The sequence below is a fragment of the Micromys minutus genome (assembly GCF_963924665.1).
Source record: "Micromys minutus genome assembly, chromosome: 3".
Classification (NCBI taxonomy): Eukaryota; Metazoa; Chordata; class Mammalia; order Rodentia; family Muridae; genus Micromys; species Micromys minutus.
This window is the reverse complement of record NC_137972.1, coordinates 93,069,387-93,095,197: the sequence shown is the minus strand read 5'-3', so window position 1 is coordinate 93,095,197 and position 25,811 is coordinate 93,069,387. Positions and strand designations below refer to the sequence as shown.

Sequence of the window (25,811 nt, the reverse complement as noted above, 5' to 3'; positions counted from 1 at the left end):
AAATTATAGCCTTTGCAGTCTGAGCTTCTCAGACAGGATAAAAGTACACAGGACCCGTGCATCTGAATAAGAACGCTGGGACCGTGGCGTGGCTACCCTCTGCCTGGGAGGGAGGCACTGAGGAGAAAGGCTTTCCCAGCCTCCATCCTGAACACCAGCTCAGCAGTTCAGAGCTTAGTGCTGAGGTGCCAGGAGGCAAGGGAGGTGACCCAGGCCAAGATGATCAGAGGATGCTGAGGGAAGAATTTCTTTAGTGCAGCTCTGCCCTAGCACCACACACACACACAGAGACACACACACACAGACACACACATACACACACACAGACACACACAGACACAGACACATACACACACACAGAGACACATACACACACACACACACATATTTGTATATGTATATGTATTTGTATAGTTATATACATACATGCACCCAACCACACACGGACACACATACATAAAAGAGATGAAAGTGGGGGTACATTTCTAGAATATTGCTGACTGACCTTTCAGTGGGTGGGGTAGAGCAGGTCTGGGGCTTTAGCACCATATCTGGGATCCCTGCTCCCGTGTTGATGAACTGGATCCTTGGAAGGACCTCCACCCTCCTCCTGTCCATCACAGGAATTGCTATGAGAGCTGAAGCCAGGTTGCTGGTGCTTCACTTTGAAAATACTAACTGCCCTCTCCAGATACAGTGGGGGTGGAGGATGTCCCACGGCATGCCCAGCTCCTGGAGACCAAACCATGACAACTACAGGGTCTCATGACTGTCCATGGTCCAACCTCTGTTTAATAAAGACCCAACAGAACACATGTCTGGGGGCCAAACCCTGTCACCTTCTAGAGTGCCCAGCCTCAGAGCAGAAGTCCCCAGCATCTCAGCAAAGCCTTCCTCACTTTCTGGTTTCTGCTCTGAGATCCCCAGGTAATGTCATCAGAGATCCCCAAGGTGACATCACCAGAGACCTAGAAAGAGGCTCAACCACATTGGGGTTCCTGATGGAGTTCTGACCCCACTCTACCAATTCTTCACACCATCACCCGAGCCTCAGACTGTACATCCAAAGACAGCAACGGTGTGGCCTGTCTAGGTTTGTGTGAGGAACAAGACGTGTTAAAATCTAAATCCTCAAAGCCCACTCAAGCTTCAGTGAGGAGAGTTTCACAGGCTAATAACTCAGTTTTTTAGAAAGTCTAGCTGTCGCCTGCTTTTGTGCTGATGGCCACTGGTATTCGGTGGTAGTCAGTGGTGGTTGGTGATGGTCACTGTTGGTCAGTGGTGGTCCACCGTAGTCCGTGGTGGTCACTGGTGGTCGTGGTGGTTGGTGATGCTCACTGGTGGTTGGTGGTGGTCCATGGTGGTCGGTGATGGTCACTGGTGGTCGGTGGTGGTCAGTGGTGGTTGATGGTGGTCGGTGGTAGTCGGTGGTGGTCCGTGGTGATCATGGGAATAGGGTCCACATCTAGTGCCCTAGCAGTTGTATAGGGCTTCATACATACACATAGATGCCTCAAGGGTTGGAGAGATGGTTTAGCAGTTAAGAGCAGGAGAGCCAGGTTTAGTTCCCAGAGTTCATGTAGTGTCTAACAACCATCTATAATGTATGTTTAGGAGGATCTGATGCCCTCTTCTGGCCTCTGGGGGTACTGCACACATATAGTACATATATGCAATCAAAACACTCGTATACATAAAATAAAAATAGTTTTTTTTTAAATAAGAAAAACTTGTACATCAATTTATTCCTTTAAAAATATTAAAGTCACATGCCAACCTGTGAATGGACTGAGTGGATACATTTTGCTGTTGTTTTTGGAGATTGGGTCTTAAGTAGTCCAAGCTGACCCTGAACCTGTTATATAACCAAACAGAATCTTGAAATTCTGGTCTTCCTCCTCTAGCTCTCCCGTGCTACCATACTGTTTTATGCAGTGCTGGGCATTGCACCCAGGGCTTTGTACATGCTAGGCAAGCTCTCCTCCTCCTTAGCCACATACATTCCTTATTCATTTTGAAGTGAAAGCACCTTCCATTAGCTGGTGTAGAAAGCTGGATACTTTCACAGCCTGATCTTGCTTGTGGCTCTGACGGGCACTGTTGCGCAAGAAGACCACTGCCGAGTGGCCTGGGTACCCTCTCTTGGCATTGGTCTCCCTCATGCATTCATTTGATAGGTTTTTATTGCATTTTCTTGTGTGGTTGTGTATGTGTGCACACACAGACGTACTGTATGCAGCCTGTGTGTGGAGCTCAGAGAACAATTTTTAGGAGTTCCTTCTCTTCCACTGTGTGGGCGCTGGGAACACACGTCACCAGACTTGGCTGCAAGCACCTTTACCCTCTGAGCCATCTAGCTCACCCCATTTATTATTTTAGATGGGGTTTCATTTTTCAGTCCAAGCAGGCCTCAAATTTAAAGCAATCCTCCTGCCTCGGCCTCCTGGGTGTCGGGATTACAGACATGTGTTGCCATACCTTGCTAATTTTTAAACATTTCCACTGTACACGTTTCTTATATTTTTTATTATTTTGCATATGTGTCTGGGGGTGGGAACTTAAAAGACAGCGCATGCACAGAGGTCAAAGGGCAATTGCTTGGGGTTGGTTCTCGCCTTCCACTTTGCGGGTCCTGGGGGTTGAACTCTGGTCATCAGGTTCGGCAGGAAGCACCTGAATCCGCTGAGCCACCTCATTGGCTTTAGGCTATTTTTTTTTTACATTAATTTATTTGTTGTGTGTGTGTGCCTGCTATAGCGGGCACCTGGGGAGCAGGGGACGCTCTCAGAAGTCAGCTCTCTCTCCATCATAAAGGTCCTGGCGACTCAGATTTGGAGGCAAGTGCTTTTTCTGCTGTGTCACCTTGCCACCACCCAGACTCTTTTTTTTTTTAAGCAACAGTTTTGTTGTCTTGTTTATTGAGCACCTTCTGCGTCCTGAGGTTTATAATGAACCTGAGAGACACCAAAACTGGACTTGTCTGCAGTGGTATCTGTCATGGGGCTGAGCAGCTCCGTCAGCCTCCGAGAGGGAGATGGCCCGGGGATGACAGACAACCTAGCAGAGTCTGAAGCAGATGACCCATCTCACAGGGGAGACTATGCCTTTGGGTATAAACATCCCCCTGCAGTTACAGGGATAAATATAAACACGGCTTCCTGACCGAGGCTCTGGAGTGAAGCTTTGCATCCTGGATGCCCCGCTGCTGCTGGAAACATGGCCAGGGTTGGCCATGTGGGCTCCTGCAGCCAGCCAAGCTGCCAGCCCGTGTGGATCTGGTTTGGCTCTGTGACACTGTGGGCAGGCAGCTCTCCCAGAATGCGCTCACTTCTCACAGTGCCACAGGCCAACACTGAGGTCAAGGATTTGGTTTCTCTGTGAGCCTCCTGTGTCTGTCTCTAGACCCTGCTTCCTTTAACAGGATCACATGAGGGCCTCCTCGATGCCTTTGTTTTTCTCAAAGGAGTTATCTTCCAACACAGCCACATTCAGAGTGCTGGTATCCCGACAAAAAAAGTGGGCACAGTCAAGCCTGACGTGGGCCCCAGAGGCCTGTGAGCACATCCTGGACGCCCATCATCGGCTCCTGCAGACCTGAAGAAAAGAATGAGGCAGAAGGATAATGAAGAAAGCTCAAAAATAGTAGTAGTAGTAGTAGTAGTAGTAGTAGTAGTACTAGTAGTGATAGTAGTAGTAGTAATGTGAGAGGTTCAAGTGTGAAACCCAGCACAGCGGCAATCCCCCATGTTGTTCTGCCATGGGGATGGTCCTGGGTCATAGAGGGTCCAGGAGTCTAGAGTAATAATTTTTGGGATTTTGGGTTATTTCAAAAACACAGAAATATTATAAGAATATGTTTTCGTTTTAATCCCAGATGGAGGATATGGAAGTGCTTTGCAGCTCCTATGGTTTGCCTCATGCTCTGACAGATATGCAAGCTACAGATAGTTGCTGCAATTGTGTGATGCTTGGAATCCCGGAAACTTCTCAGATGGCATATGTGGTGGTTTGAGTATGCTTGGCCCATGGGAAGTGGCACTTTTAGGAGGTGTGGCCTTGTTGGAGGAAGTGTGTCACTGTGTAGGTGGGCTTTCAGGTCTCCCAGTGCCCAGGCTCCGCCCGGTGTGAAAGACTCTCCCTCTGGCTGCTTGCAGAAGACAGTCTCTTTCTAGCTACCTTCAGCTAAAGATGTAGAACTCTCAGCTCCTTCTAGAGCACCATGCCTGCCTGGATGCTGCCATGCTTCCCACCATGATGACAATAAACTGAACCTCTGAAACTGTCAGCCAGCCCCAATTAGATGTTGTCCTTTATAAGAGTTGCCTTGGTCATATCTCTTCACACAGCAGCAAAAACCTCACTAAGACAGTGTATAAATGCTAGAACCCTAAAAGTGGAGTTGGTAGTTGTTGCTAGTTCTGGGGTTTGGTTGTAGTTTGTTAGTAGTTATGCTCAAAGAAGAAATAAAAGAAATTAGGGGAGCTGGAGAGATAACTTAGTGGTTAAAGGCACTGACTGCTCTTCTAGAGGTCCTAAGTTCAATTCCCAGCAACCACATGGCTCACAGTAATGGGAATCTGATGCCTTCTTCTGGTGTGTCTGAAAGTAACAACACTACTCACACATAAAATTAATAAATCCTTTAAAAAGAAAAGACTCAGAGATCTCTCTCCCTCCCTCCTCTTTTTCTCTCCTATTTAGTGATAGTAGTTAAAGGAGGGGGACCAAGGGTAGGAAAAAAGAAGAATATACAAAGTAACAAAGATCAGCTACATCAGTAGCAGTCATCATGGGGCATGAAAGTTAAAGACAAAAATGGAAATTTTTATTTCAAATGCTATAGAGAAAATGGTGGGGGGGCTTTGAAGGAATGATTTTTTTTCAAAACTCTAGCAAAAAAATTGTTGAGGCTGCTACTGCTGGGATACCCCCCACTTTGCTACCAGAGTAGATTTTTGTTTTTTTCTGCTTCTTTCTTTCTTTTTTTTTTTTTTTTTTTTTTCTTTCATATATACTTTTTTTAAGTTGGAAGGATGGCTGAGCAGTTGGAAAAATTGCAGGTGGAAATGAAGGGGCCTGAAAAACAAACAAACAAACAAAATGGCTGCAATGAGAAATAAAGGGGGCTCTAGCCTCTCTTTTCTAAAAGGGTTACAGAGTTTTCAGTGCAACTAAAGAAGTTGTGGGCTAAGGAGAAGCTCTTGGGGAGCGAGGAGCATCAGAAAAGAGAGAACAAAAATGCTCAGTCCCAGCGACTGAGCAAGACAGCGGGAGTTTCCTGCAGGTTTTCCAGTAGTCATACAGTATATGCCTGCCTGCTAATGCTGTGGAACAAGGTTGCGAGGAGACAGGATTGTGTCCTGTAGAGATGATAGGGCTAAGGCATTTTTTAAAAGGCAGTGGCTTCATATGTGATGCACTTGCCTTATGTGAAACAAATTCTAAATAACTAAGTTACTCAAAATAGAATTATTCTCTAAGACTGGAAGGGATTGTAACAGCTGTACTAGAAGCTGGTCCACAGTTGAAATGGTTAACATGGTGGAGGGAAGAAACTGATTATTGAACAATGAAATGGAGCGAGGGGAATGAATATTGTAAAAGGCAGGTTGCTGGGTGAGGAGCGGTACTCTGTTATACAAGAGCAGATGCAATTTGATGGCGTTCCTGTAGAACAATGTTGTTTAGCATCTTTGAGAGCTTGGGACAAAGTCAAGGAACCTGGGAGAAACTCCACCTTGTAAAATTTACAAAAATTATACAAGGCTCTGAAAATTCACAGATTTTTTTTTATAAAGATTAGTCTCAGCTGTGACCTGACTCTGACATAAGACAGGCATTAGAAATTGCAAATACCAAATGTAATAGTTACTAGATTATTAGGGGAGCAGTACCTGTGGGTGGATGGGTAAGAAATATGACTGATATTGGTTCAAATACCTAGAGGTCTCCAATATCAGATTTTCTGGTGCTTCAGTTGTGGGAAATACAATCATTGGCTAAGAGCTATGACAAAGCCGCTAAAGGTCTCAGATCTCAAAGTGACCTGTGCTTTAATTGTGGGAAATTTGGTCATTTGCAACAAAATTATGAACAAGGAATCTTTGAAAACAATGTATATAAACCAGAAAGAAGGCCGAGGCTTCCACACCTAACATGGCAGACTGCCACTGGACCAATGAGTATAGGTCCAAAAGAGATACTCAAGGTAATTTCTTACCATCATACCTGAGTCTTTTCTTTTTAAAGGATTTATTAATTTTATGTATGAGTAGTGTTTTTATCTTCAGACACACCATTGCATCGGGCCTGACTCAGCAAAATTACTAGGCACTTCACCCAAGGAGTAACATGCAGACTGAACACACTTCACTCTGCGGTAGAGATTTAACACACATTTCTGCAGGTACTTCAAGTTCTAGACTTTGCCACAGATAAACATTTCACTCCAGCCCCCAGAAAATCAATGTTATGAAAATAGCTTTTGGAGTTCATGGTCTTTTGCCATCACAGGGACAGTAGAGATGATCTTGGGAAGGAGTGATTCAACTACCTGAGTGTTCACTGTGCATTCAGGAATTATAGATGGAAATTTCAAAGGAGAAGTTAAAACTATGGCCTACATAAGAAGAAATTTAATGCAGGTGATGGGATTGCTCAGCTGCCTCTGTTTCCCTTCATCAAAGGCAAAGCTGCTCCAGGAGAAAGAACAGGTCTCCCCAAAACCTTGTCCACTAACCCAAAAAGTGCTTATTCTATTGGAAATGTCTCTTTTATAATCTCCTAGTACTCACAGCACAATTAATGGCTTGAAGCAGAAGGGTAGAAACATAGTGACAACTTTGGAATGTCAAGTTCTTTAAAATACTCAGAAATATTATAAGAATGTACTTTAGTTCTAATTCCAAATGTAGGATGTAGACTGACAGTCAGAAGCAGATGACCATGATTTGCCTCATGCTCTAGCAGAGGTGTGGTTTTACAGTTACAGATAGTTTCTGCAATTGCGTGATAGTTGGGATTCTGGGAACTTTTTAGATTATATATTGCTAAAGCCCCAAAGAGTCAGGGTTGATGGATGATGGTCATTCAGTGGGGTTGGTTTGTGGTTTGTTAATAGTCTTTCTTAAAGAAGAAACAAAAGGAAAGACATTAGACTCCAGGCTCTCTCTCTCTCTCTCTCTCTCTCTCTCTCTCTCTCTCTCTCTCTCTCTCTCACACACACACACACACACACACACACACACACACGCACACTTTCTCTCTCTCTCCTTCCCCCATACTTTTTTTCCTCTCCTATCTAGTGATGGGGTGAAATGGGGGAGGATAAAGGATGGGAAAAAGAAGAACCCACAAAGTAACAAGACCAGCTCCTTAAAAAAATGAAATCAAGAAAAAAACATAGGAACCAATGCTTCAGACACTGAGGGAGGAATCTCATGGATACTTAAATGTGGGTCACAAATGTGTTCTTCTTCTGGTTTTGCAGAGTCAGAAATGGCTTTGAAATGGATGCCTCTACTATCCCTACTAGCGTTAAACCATAGAGAAGGCATTTCTGTAGTCTACAGTCTATTTTTTAATAAATTTTCTACCCACCTGTATTAGTTTTATGTGATAAAATACCCTAACAATTGTAACTTTAAGAAAGGGTTTATTTTGGCTTACCATCCCAGGTTACAGTTCACAGTAGCAAAGTTAAGGCAAGAACTTGAAGCCGCTAGTCATATCCACATTCATTAGAAGAGAGAAACCAATGCCTACATGTTTATTTGTGCTTAACCTCTCTCAACAATCCAGGGTCCTGGATGTAGGAACAGTGTCTCCAACAATGGGATGTGCATTAATTAAAGCAATCATAACACATACATGCCTTCAAGCCAACCTAATTTGGTCCATCCCTCACTGAGATTCTTTCCCCAGAGGACTCTACATGGTGTTAAGCTAACAGTCAAAATTAACCCATCACACCATATGACCATAGAGATGGCATTTGCAATGGCTAGAGAGATGACTCAGCAGTTAAAAGTGGGAACTATTGTTGCAGAGGATTGAGTTTGGTTCCCACCACCTGTCTTAAGCTCTAGGGGGTCTGATACCCACTTCTGATCTCTACATGCACCTGCACTTGTACACACGTCAACAGAGATACATAAACACATAATGTATGAATAGTGAAAATAAATATGTCTTCTGAAGAGACGGCATTTGGAATTCTCACCAGAGGGACTCTATGCCTACCATTAGGCTCTCCTAGAGAGTCAAAGTTGGGAGCCAGTGTTCCTTTCATCCCAGCCAGACAGGAAGCCCCCTGGCACAGCAGTCTCAGTGTTGCAATAAATATTTAAAAATAAAAAGGGTTTATCTCTCTATTGACCCTGAAGTCTCACTCCTCAAGCCCAAACCTCTGGAGCCTGGTCTGAGCCACCACAGCCCAACTTGTCCGCGCAACTCCCTTCCCTGGCGGTTTTCTACCGCCTGTGCTCTGCCTCTGTCCCAGGGTGTTTCTCTACCCCAAAATCCCACATAAACAAAACTCTACAGCCCGATAGCTTTTCACACAGGTTTATATATTCAACTCTCAGTCCACAAATCCTCTACACAAAAAGATTTCATCAAATAGACAAAGACACAAACTGCCCTTCTATATGAGATATTAGACCTATAAAATCCTTAATGTTCATAGCTTTTTAACACCAAACAATCCCACCTGGGTCTAGCTGGTTCTTGGGAAACTCCATGTTGCCACGACCTCCACCTTCCATCCTCTGACCTCTTAGACCTCTCAGCCCTCTCCACCTCCCTCGCCCCGCCCAGTCACTGGCTTTCCTTTATTTTACTAATTAAAATAGGAAGGTTCAGATGAAGTCACCTCTTGAGCGCATGACTGGGCAGCCCTTCTTGGGGAAATGGAATTAACATTAAAACACAAGCAGCTTCAGGACAATCTATATCTCACCTCATGGATGTCTCTATAACATTATAAAATCGAGTAATAGTTGAGTGCATAGGTGAGTCGGAAAAAACATGGCACTTTCACCTGTCTGGGCAAGCTGCCCAGTGTGACCTGGCCCTTCCTACTTTGCCTTGTGCAGGAACCCAAGCTCAATAACAAACCAATAAATCACATTTATTAATGTATACTCTCCGCTGAGGTCTCTGCTAAGTACATGGACTGTTTGTCTCATCCTCCAACCCTGTCTCCATCTGATAGACAAGGACACAAAGGTGTAGCATGTGGTTTGCTAAAGGTCCCAGTGAGGCATGGTAATGGGGTGTACCCAAATTCCTGACTCCAGGGCCTACGGTTTGTTCATCATGTCCCAACATATGAGTGACTTGCTCTGTGTCTTTGAGACAAAGTGGCACTCCTGGTGTGTGGGTCCCCTTAGATCTTCAATAAGTGCCCCAGTTTCCCCCTTCTCTCTTCTCTCATGCTCAGAGCAGGCCACTTCCCAGCATCCAATCCTGAGAAAGCTGATGTTTCCCTCTTACTTTTTGTTGTTTGTCTTTACTTTAGCTTTAGGTTTCATTTGGGTTGTTCTGATTTGGTTTTGTATCATGTAGCAGAGGATGGCTTTGAACTTCCAGTTCCCAAGAGCTGGGACCACACTTTGTCAGCTTGTTTCTCCATTTTTAACCTCTACCTCCTTTAGAATCTAAATTTATTCTCTCCTGTTTGTGGCCTTGAGTTGTTTCCTTTAGCTCCTTCTGACTATTGCCCTGTCTGGGTCTCCTCTTTTCCATACATGCATATGTTCATATACATGTGCGTGCACACACATAAGCACACTTACACACACACAAACACATGCATGCATACACTCTCACACAAGCATGTGTACATGCTTACACACATACACACACACTCACCACACTGATGACTATTCTTGCAATTCTGTTTTTAAATTGAACAAAATTCTGAAAGAACATGTTCAATGTGTCCACACTGCTTGAAATCTCTCAAATGTCTTTCTCCTTCTGTGAGGTCATCAGTGGATTTGGTTCTCTCTCTTCCTCCAGCCAACGAGAGAGACAGGCTTTCCCATCTTAGGTATCTGTGTCACTTGGGAGTATGTCAAAGATTTATGGGTGATCTCTTTGCCCCCTTTCTCTCTCTGAGGCCTTCTGCCTTGGTACCTCTGCTCAAGCTGCTGATGGCCCGGGACACTCTTCTGCAGATGCTGCTGTCTTCTGAGACCTCTGCTGACACACCCAACTCACCACCGAACCTTCCTTCTCCTTTCCCTTGGCACCCCACTCCCTCTGCCTGCTGTTTCCGCTTTACTCTACAGCACTCAGCTCCATCATGCGGGTAATGTACCTGCATATTGTTTGTGGTTTGCTCTCCATCTTCCATACTTGGCTGTAAGTTTCATAGAGAAGAGAACCGTTTGGCTCACTGATGACTCTCAAGATCCTGCCATAGTGCCTGGCAAACTCTAGGCCCTCAGGAAGTGTTTGGAAAATGGGCAACAGTTCCTTATATGCTCCTAGGAGGCTTTACCTACAGCATTCCCTAAATCCTCAGAGCCCTCTCTGCCTGCTGGGCATCTACTCAGACCCAAAAGCACCTCCTCCAAGAAGCACTTCCCCCTTCCCTCAGAGTTTCAGGGCTTTCTTTAGCATCTCCTTTGTGGTCATTTCCATAGGTAACTTCACTGTCTCCAGGCAGGACCTTAGAGCACTAGGTCCTCTCTACTAGAGATGGAAATACAGCTTAGTGGTAGAGCACTTGTCTAGTACATGCAAGATTGTAAGTTCAGCCCCCAACACTACAAAAGTACAAAAGCAAGAATAACCTTCGCTTGTACTCAGAAATGTGAAGTATTTATAAGATCATACAGAAGAAACTTGAAATGAAAATGTTCTCAGCACTCAGAGATATGTTCCCCATAGGAAGATTGCTTATGTGCACATATCTGCACATACACCAAATAGAGTAGAACTAAGATGGAAGTTCTGTTACAAGCATAATGAATGGCAGCCAACTGGATGTTGCTGTGGGACAGAGCCATTTGGTGATAGACAGCGCAGCTTCTCAATGCTAGAAACTAGCCTGGTGCTCACAGAGGGCTATGCTGCCCTTTGACTAAACAGAACTCCAACATCAAAGTGGTTCACCGAATGACCGTAACAAAGAGCACTAAGAACAAAGACCCATAACCAAGTCCTAACATAGATCACAAGGTGATCATCCGCCATACCACAAGGACAACCAAGTATTCTGTCTGGATATTTGGAGTGAGTGACAGTGCTCTGTGGTTCCCTTCTGCCCACTAAGAATGATCAAGGTACCCATCATAAGCTTGCTTCGACTCCTTGGCAGCATTCAATCCAGAGTAAAGCCTGGTGCCTTCGGTCTTCCCTTATCCTCAAAGTCAAGCCCTGATCACAGACTCAGGTAGGTGCCTCCTCACAGACACGCTCCCATGGTGTTCAGTAAGCCCTTGTCACAGTGTGCCTGCAAAGCCACTCTCTTCAACAGGTGCTTTCCTGGTGTCTTTGGAAGTTTGTCAATGTTATTGATCAGAGTCGTCCTCCTTACCTAACTCCATGTATCAAAAACACAGCACACATAGGAGCAGTTTCAGCCCGAAGACCAAGAAACGCTGTAGAAACTCATTAAAGGAATGCAGCTCCATCCAACACAGAAATCATGATCCTGGATCAATGTCTGACAGTTCCAGAAAGAATGTCAAAACTATTGCCCCAGGGTGGGAAGAAGCCTGGAAAATTATGTATGAATCATGATTATGAAAAAATCACAAATGGCTACATAAGACTTCAGGACACTAGTCAACCACGGAACAGCCACAGACACCATGGGACTAAATGCCCGAAGAGAAAAGAGCACTGTTTGGTGGGCCAGTGAGATGGCTCAGAGGATAAAGGGATTGCTGCCAAATCTTAGGATCGGAGTTTAATTCCCAGGACCCACACGGTAGAAGGCAAGAATTAACTCATACAATTTGTTTTCTGACCTCCACCCCCACCGCCATGGTATGAATGTATACATGCCCCCAATAAATAAATTGAAAAAATATTGAAAAAATTCAAAACATGCCATTTGGTGATGAGTTGTTTCACAAGGGGAATGGTCTTGGGCAGTGCATTATTCTCTGACCTTCACCAAGGTCATTGTCAGCTCCAAATCTCGGCACTGTCTATTCAATGTCCTGCTGTTGTGAAGAGACACCATGACCACAGCAACTCTCAAAAAGGAAAATATGGGGGCTGGAGAGATGGCTCAGTGGTTAAGAGTACTGACTGCTCTTCCAGAGGTCCTGAGTTCAATTCTCAGTACCCACATGGTGGCTCATAAAGGACAACATTTAATTGGGACTGGCTTATGTGTTCAGAGCTTCAGCCCATTATAATCATGGTGGGAACCATGATGGCATGCAGGCAGACAGGTTTTACATTTCAGCAGACAGCAGGAAGAGAGAGAGAGACACTGGGCCTGGCTGGAGTATTTGAAAACTCAAAGACCATCCTGAGGGACACACTTCCTTCAATGAGGACACACCTACTCCGACAAGGTCATACTCCCAATAGCACCATTTCCCTGATGACCAAGGACTAAAATCTATGAGCCTATGGGAGCCATTCCTATTCAAACTATTACAGCCCCCATCTTCTTTCACACAGAAGGTGGGCTCATTCTACAGAGCCAGGGTAGCATCCTGACCATGGCAAACCTCTGTATGGTATGATCAGGTTGTGTTGTGAAGTAAGGTCATAGCCTCATTCTGCAGGCTGCGGGGTGGGGCAGGGTGGAGTTCAAGAAGGCAATGGAAAGACTATGGGTGTCACAAACTATGCCCTGTGTTCTGTGTTTTTTTTTCATACACAGTCCTTCCCTAAGCCTGTGTGATGACTCTGGATTGCACCTCCAAAAGCACTAATGGGGTGCTAGGCCTGGGGTTCCCAAAGTTTTCATTTACTCCAAGGTTCCACTTCCTTCCTGTATAATGAATGGTCATTGGCTCTCCTGCTACAGCGACTGAGGGTAGAATTCGCACTTAGAACCAGCCCAGCCTAGGTCCTTAGCTCAGCCATGACACTCCCACCCCTGCTGACCCCCTCCAGGTTCCAAGGGAGAGTCTGGAGTGACACACTCTGAGGTGTCATGATCACTGCTTTGACGGACCTGTCTGCCAGCCTCTGGATGGGGCACGTCAGCGGGTTGGCAGGGCATACAGCAGGTTGGCAGGGCATACAGGGTTTCTCTGTGGAGCCTCCTGGGCACTTCTCTGGATGCATCCTCAAAGCTGTGGGTCTGTTTTCCTTATGCCTTCTTGTCTCCTATGAACAGCCAACAGGCCACCGTCCGTGGGAGTTGCTGACAGATGTAGAACATCAGAGTCAAGGCTGTGCACCTCTGTAGGTCACTGAGGCATTCCCAGAACCTGGCAGCTAATTTATAGGGTCTCTGTCCCTTCTCTCCCTAAGTACCATGTCTCTTCAGCCTGGGCACAAAGGCCCTCAAGGAAGCCTGAGGGTACACAAGGGGTCTCCACGTATGTAAAGGCCTGGCTGAGTGGAGTTGAACCTTACACTGCAAGCCAACTTCTTTCCCTTCTAGAACCATGGTGTTTAGAGGGGCTGCTTTCTCCCATCCCTTCTCTCTCTCTCTCTCTCTCTCTCTCTCTCTCTCTCTCTCTCTCTCTCTCTCTCTCTCTCTGAGGGGCAGCCGGACTCTTTCTGGTCATCATCCCTGAAGCAGCATCAGAGTGTTCTGAAATGGGAAGATCAAGGAGCAGGAAGGGCTTAGCAGGCAGTGAGACAATTCTGCCCCCAGCTGCTCCTAACCCTGGGCTCTTGTTGGCCACACTTCTGCCTCAGCCAAGGCCTTGCCCAGTTTTAGGTTCTGTCTCTGCCCAACATCTTGAGCTGAGGCTGGGGTTCTGCTCTTTGGATGGGGTGCAGGAGGGGCGGTGATCTCATCCTTGAAGGGGATTAGTCATCAGAGAGATAGGGACAGAGCTGAGGGCAGGATGGAGTCTGACTCTGTGAGTCATCTTCCCTGTCAGCTCCACAGAGCCTGCATTTGACAGCGGCTCCCCAGGAGAGGATGTGAAGCGGGAGCTACTCAGAGGCAGGAGTAGTTAACCGGCTTTTAATAACTCATTTTGTTGAATGATTTCTGGTGAGGAGAAAAGAGTTTAATCCCAGAGATGAGGCATGAAGTGGGGGTTGAGCACAGCCCGAGCAGGAAATCTATGCCAGGGCAAGAGCTCCAGGGAACTGCTCTTTGCTCACAGCTTCCCAAAACCTTTCTCAACCTTTCTCATGCTGAAAAGTGCCGGCCTAGCTAGAGGCTGGGCTGTGGCTCGGAGGTAAGGAGCTCCCTGCCCACGTGCACACGTACAAGGCCTCGGATTACACCTTCGTCACCCAGAGAGAGCACAGGCTTGCATCGTGGGATTTAGTCCCATTCCCCAGCTTCCCTGGCCCCCTCAGTCTTCCCAGCCCTCAGGATCCCGCCATTAAACAAAGAAAATCATCTCCCAGGTCCCAACAGACAAGCCAGGCAAGCCTGCCTATGATGATGGGAGGCAGTACTTTGGTCCTGTGGCTGTCTGGCTCCTGCCTCCATATCCAGTCACCAAACACTGGAGTGAGACCGACACCTACCCCTGTATCCACAAAGAGAGGCCTAAGTCAGACACCCCTGCTTTTCAAATTGGCCCAAGCACAAGCAGCAACTAACATGGAACAGAAGACCTCAGTCTCAGCTTGATCACCAACATCTACCTACCTATCATCTGTCTATCTGTCTGTCTGTCTACCTATCTACCTACCTATCATCTGTCTATCTGTGTGTCTGTCTACCTATCTACCTACCTATCATCTGTCTATCTGTTTGTCTACCTAACTACCTATCTACCTACCTATCTATCTGTCTTTCTGCCTGCCTGCCTGTCTGTCTGTCTGTCTACCTATCTACCTACCTATCATCTGTCTATCTGTCTGTCTGCCTACCTATCTACCTACCTATCTATCTGTCTTTCTGCCTGCCTGTCTGTCTATCTGTCTGTCTACCTATCTACCTACCTATCATCTGTCTATCTGTCTGTCTGTCTACCTATCTACCTACCTATCTATCTGTCTTTCTGCCTGCCTGCCTGTCTGTCTGTCTGTCTACCTATCTACCTACCTATCATCTGTCTATCTGTCTGTCTGCCTACCTATCTACCTACCTATCTATCTGTCTTTCTGCCTGCCTGCCTGTCTGTCTGTCTGTCTACCTATCTACCTACCTATCATCTGTCTATCTGTCTGTCTGCCTACCTATCTACCTACCCATCTATCTGTCTTTCTGCTTGCCTGTCTGTCTATCTGTCTGTCTACCTATCTACCTACCTATCATCTGTCTATCTGTCTGTCTGTCTACCTATCTACCTACCTATCTATCTGTCTTTCTGCCTGCCTGCCTGTCTGTTTGTCTGTCTACCTATCTACCTACCTATCATCTGTCTATCTGTCTGTCTGTCTACCTATCTACCTACCTATCTGTCTTTCTGCCTGCCTGTCTGTCTATCTGTCTGTCTACCTATCTACCTACCTATCATCTGTCTATCTGTCTGTCTACCTATCTACCTACCTATCTATCTGTCTTTCTGCCTGCCTGCCTGTCTGTCTGTCTGTCTACCTATCTACCTACCTATCATCTGCCTGTCTGTCTGTCTGTCTACCTATCTACCTACCTTCCTATCTATCATATATCATCTATCTATCTACCTATCATCTATCCATTTATCTAACTATCCTCTATCTATCACCTATCGATCATCTATCTTTCGGAATTGACAAAGCTGGTGCTTACCTCTACATGGACCTCTTACCCATCAGAGAGCTCAAAGCTGAAAGTGAGCCAAAATGGTCAGTGAAGGGAAAAGATGGGTCCATGATAAAGCCAGGATGAGCTTGTTTCCAGTGCCCAGATTCCTATGTACTGTTTTAAAGTGTACTTTCCTCACACATCTGCCCTGAAGCACTTTAGCTATGATGTAGGGGCCATGTCTGGCCCAAGGTGTTTCCCACAAGGCCTTTTACCAATCCCTGGCCCCTGTGGAAACCACACCCTCCTTCTGTGCTCATAACCACAGAGGAAAACTGGCACTGGGTTCTTGGAGGGAAAAGAAGAGGATACAGAGGAGTGTTTGGTCCATGAGACCATAACACCAACTACCACAGCTCCTGTCCTCACCAGTCCATGAAAGGTGAGCCTTGGGAATAGTGACTTCCAGACTTTCTCATTAATAGAAAGCAGAGCTGCATAACCCTTGTTCATGCAAGCTACGAGGTGAATAGAAGCCTCTCCCAGCATTCTTCTTTTCTTTGCCCCCCACCCCACCCCTCGATTCGCATACTCCAACAGCCGCATGCAGGCACCGGGAGACTGACCAAATACATGTGCCCCAGACCCTGTGTACAACTCCTGAGAATGGCATGCTTTTCTCAATCTAATTCAAGAGTGTAGTAATTTGGCTACTGTGCTCTTGAAATTCCAGTCTTCAAAACTGAGCACAAACACTCCCTCTACCCACTGGGTTTTCCCAGTCACTCCTGCACAGGGGGGATGTATGGGGGACTTCCTTCAGGACATGCTACTGTGGATGCACCTGGAGGCTGGGATTGATTGTAGATTGTCCAGGTGATGCTGCTGTGTCTCTGGATCTAAGCACTGCCACACTGGGCACAACCTTCCTTACCTTCCAAACTCTCTCATGTGCATCTCTTTTCCCTTGTCTTATCCCAAGTTCTTCCCCCTACAAACATTAAAACATTATCACTTGTGCCATGATCTTGGGCAAGTTACTAACTCCGGCAGCAGCATCTGTTGGGTGATTTATGAGTCTCACAAATGGGTATGATAGTAATTACCACCACAGTCCATCCGATCAAAGGCACTCACTATTCAGCACGGGTACTTTCAACCGTGTATGTATCGTGAGGAATTTAAAATACTGCCAAATAACTCTACCATTGCTTGTAAGACGCATGACAATTTAAGACAGAAAGGGAAGGCTGTGAGTTAAAATCAAGGAAACCTGTGGGTGCCCTAGAGTTATGGCAAGGATTAAATGGATTGATAAGCATGGTGCCTGGCAAGGTTCAGTTGATGCCTGGGCTCCTTTGCCTTCCTTGGGTCCAGCCCTCTGTGAGTTCTCCTGTCAGTAACCCTTCCTAGTCCTCCTTAGTGCTGGCTCTCTCAAGCGATTCAGGCTTATCAATATGGCGGGTTGTCTACCCAGGAGAGTGGCAGCAGGCTGACACATTGAAGTCCTGAAATGTCGGGTCTGCGTCTTCTGGCCTGGGAAGTCTCTGATCTTGTCTTTCTCAACTGGCAAGACTTCATCCATGGAGCAGGGCTGAGAACCTCATTCCTCTCTCCTTTTTCTTTCTTTACTTTTATTTTATACACACTGGTGTTCTGCCTGCACGTATCTGTACGTGTGTGTCATGTGTGTGTCATGTATCTAACCCCAGATCCCCTGGAACTGAAGTTTCAAACATGTGGGTGCTGGGAATATAACCTGGGACCTCTGGAAGAGCAACCAGCGCTCTTGACCACTGAGTCATCTCTCCAGCCCCCACCTTCTCCTCTCTTATAGAGTCGAGCTGTGCTCCATCCACAGCACAGCCCCTCACTTCACAGCTCCCCACGTCCCCTTCTCTCCTACGTCCAGACAAGGCGCCTCAGCCGAACCCATCCTCACATGAGCCTTGGAATTCTTGAGTATTGAATTAAATTTGAATTTAGCCAGTTCAAATTATCAGGGTACAGTGGTGTGCACCTGTAATTCCAGTGCTTGCAACCCTGATCCTGAAACAAGGGAACTTCGGAAAGTTTGAGGCAAGCATGGCTCACAGAGCAAGATTGCCACAAAAATGTCACATGTGCTGTTAGGAAAGGCTTCCCAGGGAAGTGTCATTCAAACAGGTGGGACTAGCAAATCGAAACATGGGCCCTACAATTTCAGTTCGAATTCACACAGGAAACTGACTTTTAGTGAAAATCATCCTGCAGTGGAAATTCTAATTAACTATCTACAGCTGGGCCAAGTCCAGTTAAGAAATCCTCCAAGGTACCTACTGACATATTTAACTTAACTTTAGCATCATAATGACTTCAGTTGCTGTATAGCAGATTCATGTGAAGATAGATATTTGTTAAAATGCAAATTACTGGGCACTAATAGACCCCTTTGTGTGGGTCATGTCCTGGAATCAGCACAGTGGTCTTCCAACCAACTACCTGTAACACCCTGTCGTGAAATCATCCTGGAGAAAGTCTTAGTGGCAGTTTTAGTCTCAGGAGAATGCCACATTGAACAAGAAACTACACCCCTTTCCCCAGAGCCAACAGTGTAGCACCTCCTGGCAGACAGTCCCGGAAGGTGAAGGACCAAGTCTCCCATTACCTAGCCCAGTGGCTAGGACACAGGCCTCAGGGCAGTACAGCCTCTGACAAGTGGGTCCAGGGAGCACCTATACTTCCATAGTAACTTCCTTGCCTGTGTTTCAGGTAGGGCCGGGAGTGGCTGTACCTCTTCGCAGTGGCTGGATAAGAAGAGACTTTCAGTGTCCAGTGTGTCACACAGAGACTGTCACCCAGGGGCACGTGATGCCCAATAGCAGTGTCTGCCCTGTCTCGTCCAGGCTCCAAAGGCTAAACTCAAGGGTCCTGTCAGCAGAGCCCTGTTTGTGAGGGCGGCAACCTCACAGCTCTGTCAGGGTGACATACTGAAGCCCTGGGTACCTACTCTTGCAGACTGGGATTGCAAATCAACCGTGACATAAACAACACACAGCAGGCATGGTGTGAACCTGGGACCAACTGCACCTCTGCAGGGTGTGCCCGGTGGGTGGAGGAGAGCCTTCGTTTGGTGGGGGTTGCTTTCTCTGTGCCTGGGGCTTCGAGGTCCTTCTCCAGACTCAGTCTGGATGCCCATGGGCTGCCTGGGTTTGAGGGTGCTTCGAGTCTCTAAGGAAGCAATGTCTAAGCTGGGTCCCCAGTCTTCCCCAGTGCCCACAGCCCTGAGTGTTAATGGGGAAGAAAAATGGACCATCACCTGCCTTGTCTGCTGAGACAAACCAACTGTGGTTTATAAGAAAATAAGGGAGAGAAGTGGGCCCAGGGAACAAGACAAAAAACAAGATGCTCAGTGGCTGTCCACTGATGAGCCAGCAACCCCCCAGATCTGTTGTCACCCATGAACAGAGAGGTCCACAGTCCCCCAGCGTCATTCCAGGGGTACAGTCACTGTTCTCCCAAGTAGTTATGTTGAGTACAAACATAGAGAGGGCCACAAGAAGACTCCAGCACAGGTTCTAGCCCTATCATATGTAGGGACAATTGGAACAAGCTGTGCACAAATACGCTGGCATCGAAGGCCACTTATCTGGTATTGGTCATCTTGCTGGGGCCCTTGGGATGTTTGGCTGTCCAAAAAGAAGCCAGAGCCACACCCTAAATCCAAGTGCTAATGGAGGACCTTAGTGGAAGCCAAGGATCCAGACATGGGGAGTTGGGGGGTTGGGTGGAAGAGGGACAGTCTTGGTCATGTAGAGCAGGGTTGGCCTGCAGGGATCCCAAAGGGGAAATGAGTATCCTGCCTGTGGTTATCCGGAAGTAACAAACATCTCAGATGCTGTGCCCAAGCCCTGGGTCAGCTCATATCTAAATGACCAACTGTGTCATCCACGAAACATAGGAAGAGGGGTGGCACCCGAATGTCCAGTTGAAGGCGGTAGCCGTGGTGCAGGAGAACAGCAAAGACAACAGTCCTAACACCAGTCATGACACTTGGTGCTAATATTATTCTCTATGCCTCCGCTCTGCACAGATGTGGGACCCTGGCAACTGCTTCGCTGTAACTTGTGGCTTTCTCTGAGGAGTGGGTGGGGCCTCTTTATAGGTTGTAGAAACACTGTGAGCTGATACACTGTGCAAAGCAAATTTAGTGGAACTGGTTTGTTAATGGACCAACACAGAGAGCAGCTTCGTCTCCTTCTATTGTCTTTAAGAATTTTCTTTTGCATCCTTAACACCATCTTCCACAAACACCAGAATTCCACGTAGCCTTCTTTTGGTTTGCCTTTCAGTGCCACTTTTGAGACACATCCTCTGGTACCAAATGCAACCTTCTAGCTCACCTCCTGCCAAAGCTTAGCCACAGTAGCACTGGAATCTTGTCTTGTGTCACAGACCCTTATTATCCTCTTTTGGCTCTTGCTGGTGAGGCTGCACTGCCCACTCTGAGAGCAGGCATGTCCTTTCTTAGAAGCCTGGGTTCAATTCCTAGAACCAACCAACCAGCTGAAGAACAAGACAGAGTGAGAAAGGGTTCCATACCCTTACAAGGACATGCCCACCCTGGCCTAAAGGCCCATCATCCAAAGGTTCCACGACCTCTTAATAGTACCCAGGGATTGGGTCTTTGACTGCTGGGAATTTGGAAGATATTCAGTATCTAAACTAGCCAGGTACAGTGGTAAATGCTTATAAACCCATCGCTTAGGCTGTAGAAGCAGCAGAATTAGGAGTTCAAGGTTGTTCTTGGCTGCATAAAAATTTTGAGGCTAACTGTGATAAATGGTAAATTGCACCCCACCCTGGAAAAGATCCAAACAGTAAGTAAGCCAGGAACAGTGGCGTGTACCACCCACAGGGAAGTTGAGGCAGGAGGAAGCCTTGGATGGGGTCTAAACAAGCCAATGTATAGCACCTTTGAGCTAGAGGCTGCTCTTATCTCTGCCCTTGTCCTTCTCTGCCTGGGCAACTTCCCTTATGAGTCCTCACCCAGGCAGCTGCCAACACAGCCTGAGACCCTGAGGACACCGTGTTCCAGAGTTCTTTCTACAATCCACTCCAACATCCATGGGAGCTCCTGCAGGCCCAGCCCCCACCCAGCCTGTAAACAGTCCAAGGTTCTCTTGATAACTCCTCATAATCATGAGTGTCCTAAGAGTAAGGGAAGAAGTCTGCACACAGTGAGTCCAGAACCAAATCCATCTCCCACCAATATCCAAGATAATCTTTGGCCTTCAGACACCTGGGGGTGTGCAGGGGATGGGGTAGGGTGTCCTAGTTGTTAAACCTGTTTTGCCTACTTAAGAAGCCCAGCGTGGATATGTCTAGCTGACTTGGAGTCACATACCTACAATCCCAGCAGAGATAGAATAAGGGATGCAGAATCCAAGGTCCCCCCCCTTGGTTACATAGTAAATCTAAAGCCATCCTAGACTACATGAGACCCTCTTGCAAAGAACCATATCCCCCCACCACCACCATCACCACCAGCAGCAGCAGCAGCCCTCCAAAAGAAGGAGGAGGAATTGCTTCTCAGCTGTAAGACTTTAGCTGAAAGACGGGGAAAATCCAGTTCAGCATTGTCTTAACAAAACTAAGCTCCAATTTTCCAAGCTTAAGATTTCCCGATTCTTTAGGAATTTAAGGAAGGAATTCCTCCACCAGGGTTTTGTTTCCCTGCTTAAGCAGAAGAAGGGACAAGCTGGTGACAGAGGAGCTGCAGGCCAGGCTCACTGCCTACCCTCCCTCAGCAGCACAGGGAGGGACAAACAGAATTCAGGTCTCTTGGGGCCTGGAGCTCAGAGATGGAGCACTGGGAAGCCTCGCCCTGTAATTTCTATATGTGGCTGAAACACCCCATTGTTTTTCTCTCAAACGCTGATAAAACAGTCCTCATGCTTACATAGAACAGGAGATTAAAGTCTCTCCTACCTGTAACACTCTAAAAGCCAGAAGTGTGAGAAAACACAGAAAATACACCGTTTAACACGTCTGACTTGTGAGAACCCCTGCATGTAAATACCTATCCTCTCCCCCAAGAAAGCCCCAACTATTATAATTTGATCATCGAACTAGGCATCCCTAAGAAAGTTTGTATTACATTATTGAAGTAGATGATTTGCTTTTGTGTACGGCTTCTTTTGTTCAATGTCCGTTTCTTTGTGATGTTCATAATATTATACATTTCTATGGCTTGCGCTTTTGTTCTTTAGTGTGTGCAGTTCCCTCGTAATGAGCAGACCATGTGGTCTAGGCATGTTGCTGGGCACTGGCTTATCAACTTAGGACTTTAAACTATATGTGTGAGTGCAGGTGCCCACAGCTTTGAATGCCAGAGGTTTTAAATCCTTCTGGAGACAGTTACAGGTGGTTGTAAGCCGCCTGATGTGGGGGCTGTAAGTGTTTCTGCTCAGATGGAAGAAATCCTGGGACTCAGAAGTCCAGAATCCACACAGCTCCGCAGTTGGGACACTGTCCCAATGGAAGGGCATCGGGAGACACGAGAGCCCAGGAAGCGCACAGCTCTGAGAAGCCTCCTCAGCAGAGGCCTTGCAGCCCCCAAGGAGGAAGCTCTCAGGAGCCTCAGCCCTGCCCCCCCCCCTTCTCTTCAGTGCTTCTTGACTTCTTCCAATGAACTAGTCACAGGAGGCAGCAAATCTCATAAAAGAGCTTTATTGAAGGGTCCAGGATGTAGCGGGACAAATCCAGGGATGGCCGCGCTCTGTTCCCCAGAGTGAACAGCAGCGAATGGACAAAGGGCTCAGCTGATATAGGATTTCTTAGGGGGAGGAGCTTTTTAGAGCAGAGATGTCCACATTGAGGATTAGTGGGACTTCAAGTCCTGAGCTTGGGGAGCTCAGGGATTTGTGAGTTCTCCTACTCAGGAGTTGGTAGTTTTTTATGGGTAGCTCAGGGATTGGTGCCCACCACACACCTTCTTTTTCCATTCATTGGGCCCATGGATTAGGGTGGGAAGTTCTTCCCAGATGCAGCCGGCTTTGGACAGCTCCTGGGGACAGCTCCTGCGGTGCTTCCAGAAGGCCCTAAGCTGAGTCAGGAGAGGAGCATGGACAGTTCCTGAGGTGTCTGCCGACTAAGGTGTTGTGGTGCCACCATTTTAACAGCTCCTGAGGTGGCATCTTAGAGCAGCCACAGGCTGCGTCTGGAAGGAGGGGCCGCTGCACCGCTCAGGGACTGTAGGAACTCAGATACGAACTAAGGTCTTCTGCAAGAGCAGTAGGTGTTCCCCCAGCCTCCAACCTAGGACTTTCTAAATTTGCTTTGTTTTCTGGGACAGGGTCTCTCTATCCTAGGCTGGCTTCCAACTTACTATGTAACCAAAGATGACTTTGGACTCCTAATCCTCCTGCCTCTACCTCCTAAATGCTGGGATTACAAGCGCCCATCACCATGCCTGCTCTCTAACCCCCACATACACCAATCCACACACAGCGTTGATTTCTTCGTGAACCCAGGAACTGGACTTTAGCTTTTGAGTGATGTAAAATCCTTCTTTCAAATTCCCAGGCAAACCACTGACAATCTGTTTGCTATGTTACTGCTATTTGCTTTTTAAAAATTCCTTTGTGGCCGAATTTGGAATGCAAAGAATAAACCATCTTTCTCAGTAGCAACATCATAGGATTTTTCCCTGAACTTCACAGTAAGCGTAAGATGAACAGGCAACTTGGGCATTTCCTCCAGGGAATCAAGAACGTGATTAGCATCCAAGCGTGAGGAATTTGCTCTGCAAGTAGTAGGAGACAAAAAGTCAAATGGGACAAAGAATCTTCAGCTTCTTCCTAAAGCTGGACCCACTGCACAGCAGCACAGACAAAGGCTGCCCTTTTCTGTTGGGTGTGAAGGGAGTGGTGTGCCTCTGAAGGTCTGCTCCCATGTCTGTGGAGGTGTGGTATAGTGCACAGATAGCTCAGACTCCAAGCACCAAGAAAATGAGGAGAGCTTTCCCCCCACCCGAACCCTGCGACAGCCAGGCTTTCTGTGGGAATCCATGAACGAACCCTTTCAACAAGTGGACAGGTTTTCTCTTAATTACAAGGGTTCAAAGCACAGGGCAGACCTTCCAAGACAAGGCTCCGACACACACTGGCGCCACAGGGCCCAGCTAGACCAAACCGTTTCCCCTTGGCCATGGTGTGGGCAGGAGTGACGGATGGCAAACCTGGAGAGGGACCTGAAGTCCAGTGGCAGATGTCCAGATTTGCGCTCTCAAGGAGGGGAGGGGAACTGGTCCCCAAATGATCCTTGTGCGGGCTTCGAGAGTGAACCAGAGCTATCGGGCCATTCTCTCACTGGTCCCAGGGAAAGCCATCCTCACTACAAGACGTCCTTCTGGAAACCCAGCCCAACAAGCCTGTCTGCCCGACAGAGTCCGTAGGAAGTTCAGTTAGGGAAACAAGTGTCATTTGTTGGCTTTGTGGGCAGCTCAGTGGTTTGCATCTGCGCACCAGGTGCTGCTCAGTGGGTCCTATTGGGCCGGTCCTAGTGCTTATCTGCCTTACCTGTGTTATTTAAATACCCCCAAGGCAAAGGGCAGAACTCCATCTTGTTGGGGTTCACCGGGACCAGGAGCCACAAAAACAGGGAATTGTCTACGCACTGTCCCGCCCCCACCTAACTTAAGTAGATCGGCAAAGGAGTTCATTCTCACGCGACCACCGGCCCTCGCTGACCCCTGGCTGTTATCTCCGCAGGTTTCGGCATGACCACCCCAGCCACGGTGGGCGGCAAGGCCTTCCTCATCGCCTACGGACTGTTCGGCTGCGCGGGGACCATCCTGTTCTTCAACCTCTTCCTGGAGCGCATCATCTCGCTGCTGGCCTTCATCATGCGCGCCTGCCGGGAGCGCCAGCTGCGCCGCAGTGGCCTGCTGCCCGCCACCTTCCGCCGCGGCTCGGCGCTGTCGGAGGCCGACAGCCTGGCGGGCTGGAAGCCCTCGGTGTACCACGTGCTGCTCATCCTGGGCCTGTTCGCCGTGCTGCTGGCCTGCTGCGCCTCGGCCATGTACACCAGCGTGGAGGGCTGGGACTACGTGGACTCTCTCTACTTCTGCTTCGTCACCTTCAGCACCATCGGCTTCGGGGACCTGGTGAGCAGCCAGCACGCCGCCTACCGGAACCAGGGGCTCTACCGCCTGGGCAACTTCCTCTTCATCCTGCTCGGCGTCTGCTGCATCTACTCGCTCTTCAACGTCATCTCCATCCTCATCAAGCAGGTGCTCAACTGGATGTTGCGCAAGCTGAGCTGCCGCTGCTGCACGCGCTGCTGCCCCGCTCCCGGCGCGCCCCTGGCCCGGCGCAACGCCATCACCCCGGGCTCCCGGCTGCGCCGTCGCCTGGCCGCGCTGGGTACCGACCCCGCGACTCGCGACAGCGACGCCGAGGGCCGCCGCCTGTCGGGCGAGCTCATCTCAATGCGCGACCTCACGGCGTCCAACAAGGTGTCGCTGGCGCTGCTGCAGAAGCAGCTGTCGGAGACGGCCAACGGCTACCCGCGCAGCGTGTGCGTCAACACGCGCCAGAACGGCTTCTCGGGCGGCGTGGGTGCGCTGGGCATCATGAACAACCGGCTGGCAGAGACCAGCGCCTCCAGGTAGAGCGGCCGCCCGCCCCCAGCGCCGCGGACCCGGCCGGGGCTGCGCGCCGCCGGGCGGGTTTGCTTCACTTCTCTGCGAGATGGCGCCGCTTTCTTAATCTTTATCCAATAAAAACGAAACCAAAAAAAAAAAAACAACCACCAAAACAAACATGTTTTCTAAAGAAATACTATTGGGCCAGGCCTGACGTTATCAAGGGCAAGTTTTAGATGAGACTGATTTTTTTTTCCTTTGAGTCCCCCTCCTGGAGAATCGTGGCCCTCAACAAATTTCCCCTCCAGAAAGAGAAAAAGTGGCACCCCAAACCCCCCCAGCTCCGTGCCAGTGCATACTGCGGCAAAGAATGAGTTAGTGCATCCCTGGCCCTCA

At 47.9% G+C, this 25,811-nt stretch overlaps 1 protein-coding gene across 1 annotated transcript in view; it reads left to right on the top strand.

Moving 5' to 3' along the window:
* KCNK12 (potassium two pore domain channel subfamily K member 12) overlaps positions 1-25,442 on the top strand; it is a gene marked incomplete at both ends in the record, with an annotated part of 45,179 nt that extends 19,737 nt beyond the window's left edge. The window contains one exon of the mRNA XM_080915078.1: positions 24,541-25,442. Coding sequence (XP_080771204.1) covers positions 24,541-25,442 — 902 coding nt within the window. The remainder of the gene's footprint in view (positions 1-24,540) is intronic.
* Positions 25,443-25,811: the final 369 nt, after the last annotated feature.